At 37.1% G+C, this 8,653-nt stretch overlaps 1 protein-coding gene across 1 annotated transcript; it reads left to right on the forward strand.

The window, feature by feature from the left end:
* The first annotated feature begins 6,621 nt into the window (after positions 1-6,621).
* On the forward strand, positions 6,622-8,299 carry LOC141606026 (F-box protein CPR1-like). The gene is made up of 2 exons (XM_074424992.1): positions 6,622-6,725; positions 6,862-8,299. Exons 1-2 carry the CDS (start codon positions 6,660-6,662, stop codon positions 8,080-8,082), a joined length of 1,287 nt encoding a protein of 428 aa, XP_074281093.1. The 5' UTR covers positions 6,622-6,659; the 3' UTR covers positions 8,083-8,299.
* The last annotated feature ends 354 nt before the right edge of the window (positions 8,300-8,653 follow it).

Consider the following 8,653-nt stretch of genomic DNA (forward strand, 5'->3'; position numbering starts at 1 on the left):
ATGTACTATGATTAACTCGTTGCTTGATTGCTTATTTGCCCGTACTTCTTAAGACTGATTGATTGTTCAAATTTTTCAATGATAACGACGAACTCTGTGGTGGAAATTTGGGCCTTTAATATCTATATTCTCAGGTGAGCTATGAGCTTTTTATGTTTTTAATAAAGTGCATTCCATGAGCATTTTTGTCTTATACTCGTATGTGTTAGTTTCAGTTCTAATTTGCTTGAATTAGAAATAGTTGCAGTACATCGTTAAGACGTTAACATTCAGTTCTGTTGTGATTATGCAATGTTGGAGCTGATAATAAGAGTCTCGGTATTCTCAGACCATCAGAATTGTGTAACTCATGATTCATGATGTCCTTTGAGATAATGTTATGCGTAGTTTTTATTCCTTGCTCAGTACGTCTTTTGAGTGATAGTCATATTTGTACGACAGAGTTCTTTAAGGCATAGAAACATCGTGATTTTACGACATAAACATAGACACATCGTGTTTATATGCCTTTTACTTTTCGTTGTGCAACTACGATCATGGCATATAAGTTTTTGCGTTCCATACCGAAATACACTTTGCCATCAAAATTCAAAACATACCTTAGAGAAAATAATGCTCTTATTTACTGGGCGGCAGAATATATTTCGTTGTTGGTTATTTTGTTCCCCATTGTTTTCGTTCTTATGGTTAGCCAATGAAGCAGAGTACTGTTTTTTTTTTTTCAATATTTACAGCACCACAAGGTGGAGTAGGTTTTTCAACCTAATTAAAAATCCATTTGTTATTTCTATGTGTTGTTTATTAATTTCTCTTTTATATTTGTCTGTCATATGATCTGAATTCTGGTAGATAATGTTTCAATTTTGTCTTCCGTCTACACTATTGAGGACAAGAGTGATTTTAGGGGTGAGGAACATATAACGTCATTGTCAAATATACTTGGAGAATTATTATTCATTGGCGTGGTCCTTTAATCAGCTTAGGGATTACAAGAGTCGTATGTTGGGTTGACACAGCCACACAGGTACATAATTGATGCTGTATTTGTACTTCTGTGATTTGAAGAGTCGGTTATTATTGCAAGATATGTTCCGTCGTGATGAAGGATAAACAATGAACTAGGGCTGAGCAAAATTATTCGGTATGGTTTTATTATACGTACCTGATATGCTATGAAGCACTGTTCAACAAACCTCCCAGCTATGAGAAGATAAAGGTGTTTGGCTGCTTGGCCATAGTCTACAACCCTAGTAGAGATAAAGACAAGTTTTAACCTAGGGGCATTCCATGCATTTTCATTGGATATCCTCTGTCTCAAAAGGGATATACGGTGTATGCTATAGTGAAGAAGACTGTCTTTGTATCTAGAGATGTAAAATTCTTTGAAAGGGTGTTCCCTTGCAAGATTAAAATTTTTGCTCAACATATTCCTTCCCTTCATTCAGGGAGATATCAGGAACCTTCCCCTCTAATGGGAGATACCACTGCCTTTATTGAAGCAAATGCTCATGCAGAAGACCTTCCTAAGGAACCTGATACATCCATCACTGCAGCGCAAACACAACTCACCACCCGTGAAGAACAACATCAGGACAATAGTCTTGACACTGAGGTCACTGTCACTTCGGATATGCCAAGAAGAGAACGGAGTGCACCAAAGATGGGTTAAGGACTTCATATATAGTCATAAACCCAACCATGGCTCCTTCAACTGTAGCCAATGTTGTCCAGCTACATTTAGACAGACCATTTGCTGGCCACATAAGTCTTATCACTGAGACTACTGACCCAATATCTTTTCAAGAAGCCATTAAAGACTCAAAATGGATCCAAGCCATGAACCTTGAGCTGAAAGCCTTACATGACAACAATACTTGGAAACTAACTACTCTCCCCAAGGGAAGGAAGGCCATAGGCTGTAAGTGGATATATAAAACCAAGTTCAATCCAGATGGGTCAGTTGAGAGACATAAAGCCAGATTAGTTGTGCAAGGATTTAGGCAAAAGCATGGAATAGACTATGATGAGACATTTGCACCAGTTGCCAAAATGTCAACAGTAAGAGCTCTCCTTGCTATTATATCCATTAACAATTGGGAAACATGTCAAATGGATGTAGCCAATGCATTCCTTCATGGTGACCTTCTGGAAGATGTGTACATGAAGCTCCCACAGGGTTACTCTGATGGAATTTTACTTCCTGGTCCAAAGGAGGAGGATAAGAATGTTGATGGCAAGGTGTGCAAGTTACTCAAATCTCTCTATGGGTTGAAACAGGCACCTAGATAATGGTTTTCAAAATTGTCTCAAGCCTTACTTCTCTGTGGGTTCAGGCAGTCCAATGCAGATCACTCTCTGTTTGTTAAACAACAAAATGGCAGCACTACGGTTGTGTTGATCTACGTGGATGATATGGTTAATGCTGGTGACAGTTCATCTGAAATACAGGACCTTAAAGCACACCTTAACTCTTCATTTCACATGAAGGACCTTGGAGAATTGACCTACTTTCTGGGATTGGAGGTGACACGAAGCCATGCAGGGATTTTCATCTCTCAACAAAAATATACCCTTGATCTCCTCAAAACATTTAGCATGGATAAATCAAGGACTCTACAAATACCAGTCAATCCCATTATCAAACTTGAACCAAGAAAAGGGACTCCCCTTCCTCAACCTTATATTTATCGACAACTGGTGGGAAAGCTGATTTACTTGACCATATCCAGACCAGACATCGCCTTCTCAGTCCAACTGTTGAGTAAATTTCTTCAAGCTCCCACATCTGACCATATGTAGGCAGCTAGGAGGGTCCTCAGATACCTTAAATCTGCACCTGGTCAGGGGATCTTGTTTGCCAGCCACTCAACAGCTCAATTGACTGCCTACTATGACTCCGATTGGGCATCCTGTCCCTACAGCAGAAGGTCAACCACAGGCTACTGCATCCTTCTTGGTAACTCTCATATTTCATGGAAGTCAAATAAACAATCTGTGGTCTCAAGGTCATCAGCAGAAGCTGAATACAGAGCTATGGCAATGACTACCTGTGAGGTGACTTGGTTATTCCAGCTGCTTCAAGACCTGGGACTTAAACATATAGGTCCAGCACATCTCAAATGTGACAATCAAGCAGCTCTGGCAATTGCTACTAATCCAGTGTACCATGAACGCACTAAACACATTAAAGTGGACTATCACTTTATCAGAGAAAAGATACAACAAGGCCTACTCACCACCTCCTATGTCAATACCAAGGACCAAGTTGCTGACGTCTTCACCAAGTCATGCTCCATCTCCCAGCAAAATCACTTACTGTCCAAGATGGGAGTTACATCAAAACTTCACTCTCATCTTGAGGGGGAGTGTAAAGAGGAGGATAAACAGTCCAAGTCCAATTCACAAGCGAGTCCAAGCACAAACAACTTACATACTAAAATAACATCTAATAATAGAGCTTATGTCCATTTAAAACAAAGGAGAAAAGGATCCTAAGCAAAATCTGAGTAGGGTCAGATTTTGTTCTTACATAGTACAAACTAGAGTCAAATATAGAGTAAGGCTAGTAAGTACTTGGCAGGAACTTTTTCTTTGTCTGTTGGTCAATAACCAACATTGCATATACTTATGCAAAACTTCTCTGTTGTATCTTTACACACAATTAATGAAAAACAAACACAAAAACGACATTCAAGCTCAATGCTCTCAAATGTCTTCTGCATCCTATGAGGTTATTAAACTCTTCAATATGTCCAGTATTGAGTTCGTTGCCTGTGAAGCACGCACCAGTAGGGGAGCCAGACCTGACCTTAATCCGACCACGAATCCCAAGCCAGCACGGATGAGTGAGTTCCATATAATATAATGTAAGTTCGGAAAATACAGAGTATATGCTTACATAATTATTTACGAATTTACGGTACAGTTTGGCGTCAATCTTTTTATCCTAAAGTAATTAATTTTGGCGTAAATTGTTCTATTAGAAAAACGTAGGCGGATTATTATGACTAGTTCGTGTACATTTGGTGGGTTATAAAACGCAATTAGACCTGGCAAAATCAACCCGACCCGATTGACCCGAGCCGAAAAGAATGACCCGAGACCCGAAGTGACCCGAATTGACCTGACCCGATCCGAACATGACCCGAGCTTCTTGACCCGACCCGAAAATGACCCGATCCGAAATCACCAAGCCCGAAAATGACCCGACAAAATATAACTCTAATTGAACCGAAAATACTTATGACTATTTCTTTATTATTCATTGACCCGAAAATAACCTGATCCAAAACAACCTGACCAACAAACCCGAAATAGACCCGAAACGACCCGTCCCAATCCGAATTAACCCGAAATCAATGAGAAACCCGAACTGACCCGGCCCAAATTGCCCCAACCCGAACCTGACCCGTTGACCCGTTTTCCGAGGTCTACCCGCAATGTTGACCACTTGTAAGAGAACTTACGCTTGTGGAACACGTGTATATAAATTTCATTATGTGATAGTGTGACATTGGGTAGCATGGACACTCCTTTTAAGTAGTCGTTCTGTATCCGATAATGTGTCGGAAATCGACACTCATGGATATACGTGGATACGCCTAAATGTGTTGGATATCTATAAATGAAGAATGAGATGTCGAAGGACTGAAAAACATTGATTAGACGGATTATTTGAGTGTAAATGAGAACAAGATATAGTTAAAGTCAATTTTTACCTTTAATTATTTAAATTAATACTCCCTCTGTCCTTGGTCAATTGTTGTCCTTTGGTTTTGACACAAAAACCAAGGAAAAAGAAATGGTCCAATTACTTAATGGCAAGTGGAACATATTGAATGTGAGTGATCAAATTATTCATCAAGTTCATTCTTAAAATAGAAAGGATAACAACTCACTGAGACACCTCAATATGAAAAGAACAACAAATGACCGGGTTAGGGAGTATCAAATACATTCACAAAAATAAGATGGTACATTAATTATAACAATAAAATATATATTTTATTAAATTTAAATAACATATCCGCATTCTAAATTTATGGCATGCCGTGTTATGTATCCGTGTCCGTTTTGATGCTACTTAAGTGTGACACCAGAAAAACGTAATTGCTCTTTCATGTACCACTTTTACTCAGTTTCCAAACATTACCCTTTTTCCTTAACCAATTAATCAAATTTTCTCTCCTCTCTATCTCTTGAAACCTAATCAAATTTTCCCCGAAATTATTCAATTATCACTCTTAATTTTCATACAAAATGAGTAATTTACTTTGATTTATCAACAAACTACATATAAAAGAACATAATTATGCAAGACTCTCTTGTGGAGAGTATAATCATGCATTCATTCGAATGATAATACAAGAATTGCTAGTCTTATATTTGAGATATGACGTTTTTTTCCCATTTCATATTTAACAAAATATCATCATCGTAATCATTAACCCCATTGAATTAACATGTTCCGTCAATGGTGAATCTTGGTAATGTCATAGCCCTTTTAACGGGTTTGAACTTTTATGTATAGTTGGACGATGGAATCATTGTCAATGAATTCCTAACCTCATTGAAACAGTTGATGATCTTCATGAAATGATGATGGTAAACAGGGGCGGATCTTCCCTTGGCTGGCCCTGGGCCCGGCCCACCCTGGCTGAAGAAGATGCCCAAGTGTGCTAATTAGCCCTTTGCTTCATACGGACCAAATTGCGAGTAGTTTAAGTATGGGCTACGGAGAAAGATCTAAGTTCTACGGAGTATTACAAGTTTGTAATACTAACACTTTTAGTTTCTTGGGCCATAACACTTTTAGTTTCTTGGCCCACCTCATTATCAACTTCTTTATTTAGTAGGAGTAGCTTTTATATATTCTTTGGGTGAATTATTTGTTTTAAGTCATTTTTTTTCTTAGTTCATTTTATTATTTTTCCTTTTTTATAATCAAATACTCATATTTATTTGATCCCTTTTAAAATTTGTGAAAATGTGAGTATGTTATTATTAACATGTAGATATGTTGTTTGTTCCATTCCATTATCTACCTTTTTTTAGAAGCATTTTAAACAACGGTAAATAAATCGACTTTAAGTTTCGGTTTTAATGTTCTTTGCTTATGAAACTAAAATTAAAATATCTTTTTAGTTAATAATTTTAAAAAAGCAGATCATAATTACCGTTTTTCTATAATTATAAAAGTTCTTTTAATCATATAACTATAAAAGTTCTTTTAATCATATTATTTCCCTCCTTGGACCCCGTTTATTAACATCTTCTTCTTACCTTTTTTTTATAATATGTAAGCATAATTTGGAACAAACATCTAAAAGTGAAATAAAGTGAGCAAGTATTAGATAAAGTTACAAATATACGGTAGTTTTTTCTATTTTTCAAAATGGCACTCTATAACTTTTTCATATTTAAATTGGCCCACCTTGAAAAAATGTTCAAGATCCGCCATGAATTGGTGAATTATCAATTCGGGGACAAAAGGAAGAGAAGGCAAGATAGATTAAAAAATAAAAGGGTAAAATCAAAAAATGCGTATATGAAAGAGTAAAACCCGTATTTGAAAGAGCAATACCCCAGAAAAATAGCATGGCCACTTGCACATCTCAACACGTGTATCAAAACACACCCACATAACTCACATAAGCAACATGCAGCTACACCCCTACAGTCCTACACCATTGTTCTTACTTCTTCACTCCAAAACCAAACACCAGGTTTTTACCCCTTCTTATACATTTTGTTTTTAGTTAAAAGTTTAATTCAGATCTTTAATTTTGTGTTTCTTAAATCTTCATCATTTTAGTTAACAATTATAGTAATCTTACAGTTGTTATCAATTGAATGTTTCAGAAAATGGGAGACAATCACCCAAATATTGTTAACAAGAAACAAGTTGTTGAGCAACAAAGTTATCTCTTTGATGATCTGATATTTCAAGAAATACTTACAAGATTGTCCATCAAATCCGTTATTCGATTTAAGTCAGTTTCCAAAAAATGGTATTCTAGTCTTTCTTCTTCCGATTTCGCTAATGCCCACCTTTTGAAATCTCCCTGGTCTCACCCTTCTGCTCCTGTTAACACTTTGTTTATAATGGATCTTAAGAATTGTTACCTATTTTCTTATGATGATGATGATGATGATGATGATCAGAATTCTGGTAATTTTAAAGATAATTTGGTTAAGCTTGATTTCGACTTTGACATCCAGGAAGATGATCTCGAACTTACAGGGTCTTGCAATGGGTTGATTTCTTTAGGCAGTATGTTCAATTTAAACCCAGCTTCTAACGAATACTTCATTATATGGAACCCGGCTACTCGTAAGCTGTGCAAATATGCATCATATGGGTATTTAGAGCATTTTAATAATGAACACTGCTTTTTTGTAGCTCCTGGATTTGGATATGTGTCCTCTATTGACGACTACAAATATGTTCGAATTTTGACGGTGCTTTGGGATATTGGGGGAGGTGACTATGATGGTACGTGTAATATTGTTCATATCTTCTCTCTCAAGGAAAATAAGTGGAGAAAAATTGATTTTGATTTTGATTTTGATCATATCGCTCCTTACGGACGAGCAGTGCTGATTAATGAAAAATTGTATTGGAGTGCTCGTAGTGGCGGAGATGGTAAGTTAGTTGTTAGCTTTGATCTAGCGGTTGAAAGGTTTGACATCGTAAACTTCAACTTGGACCGGTTTGATGACTTAGGAGTCATGGGAGGGTGTTTGAGCAAGTGCAACTGCGATAAGACATTTACAGGTGACAAGTCAATGCATATATTAAAACCTCCTTCCATAGTAAAATCTATTGGTGTGCCAAAAGGGTTGAGATTAGACACGAAATCTGAAATGATCGGTTTTACGAGAACTGGCAAGTTTTTTGTGACGGGGCCATTCAATGATGAGCCATGGGATTTCAAAATTAGAACGTTGGGGATAGTTGATACACGCACGAAACCTATGCAATACACAATGCTTTTGCGGTTCGATCATTTTTTCAAGATGGCAAGATATGTTCCAAGCCTAGTTTCACCGATTCCTATTGAGGAACCTTCGGAAGCATAGATGCAATACAACATTCCCTTGCTCCTTGGCATGTTGGAAGGCATTGTATGATGATGTATAAAAACTAAGTCGCTTATAGTATTCTATGTGAATGTGTTGTACTTGTTCAAAGTAGTTCCTTGCATTTGGTTCAATTTTCTTCATTTACATGCACCATGTTTCTAGTAATTAAACCTGTTTAATCCTTCAATTATCGTGCAAAATAAGCTTTTTATCAGATGGTAGTGCACACGAATTGGTGTTTATTTGGCTTGTTAGACTTCATTAATCTGTCTTCATATGGGTGCACCCAGATCAGTAAGATTTTGGCCTTTGCGGGTGTATGTCTTTCGTTGATTAGGAGGCTCGGAATTTGGATAAGCACATCAATGATGGAATCTATAGCAGTCAGCAAAGATCATCAAAAAGACGATGGAGGAATTCAACGAATGGCTGGCCCCCTTTGCTCAGTATGTGCTATGCTTGTCTCTTTGCTGGCTTGCTTATTTGTCTCTAATATGATCTCGTAGACCCTTGAAAGTGATTTGTTTTATAACACCAAATATAAATGGGGAGGGTAATTACTATTACT

This window comes from Silene latifolia, chromosome 10, assembly GCF_048544455.1.
Source record: "Silene latifolia isolate original U9 population chromosome 10, ASM4854445v1, whole genome shotgun sequence".
NCBI lineage: Eukaryota > Viridiplantae > Streptophyta > Magnoliopsida > Caryophyllales > Caryophyllaceae > Silene > Silene latifolia.

Excerpts from the sequence above, each read along its gene's own strand:
- LOC141606026 (XM_074424992.1), top strand. The coding sequence starts at position 6,660 with ATGCAGCTACACCCCTACAGTCCTACACCATTGTTCTTACTTCTTCAC. Across the intron at positions 6,726-6,861 it reads ACTCCAAAACCAAACACCAG|AAAATGGGAGACAATCACCC; the intron begins GTTTTTACCCCT and ends TGAATGTTTCAG.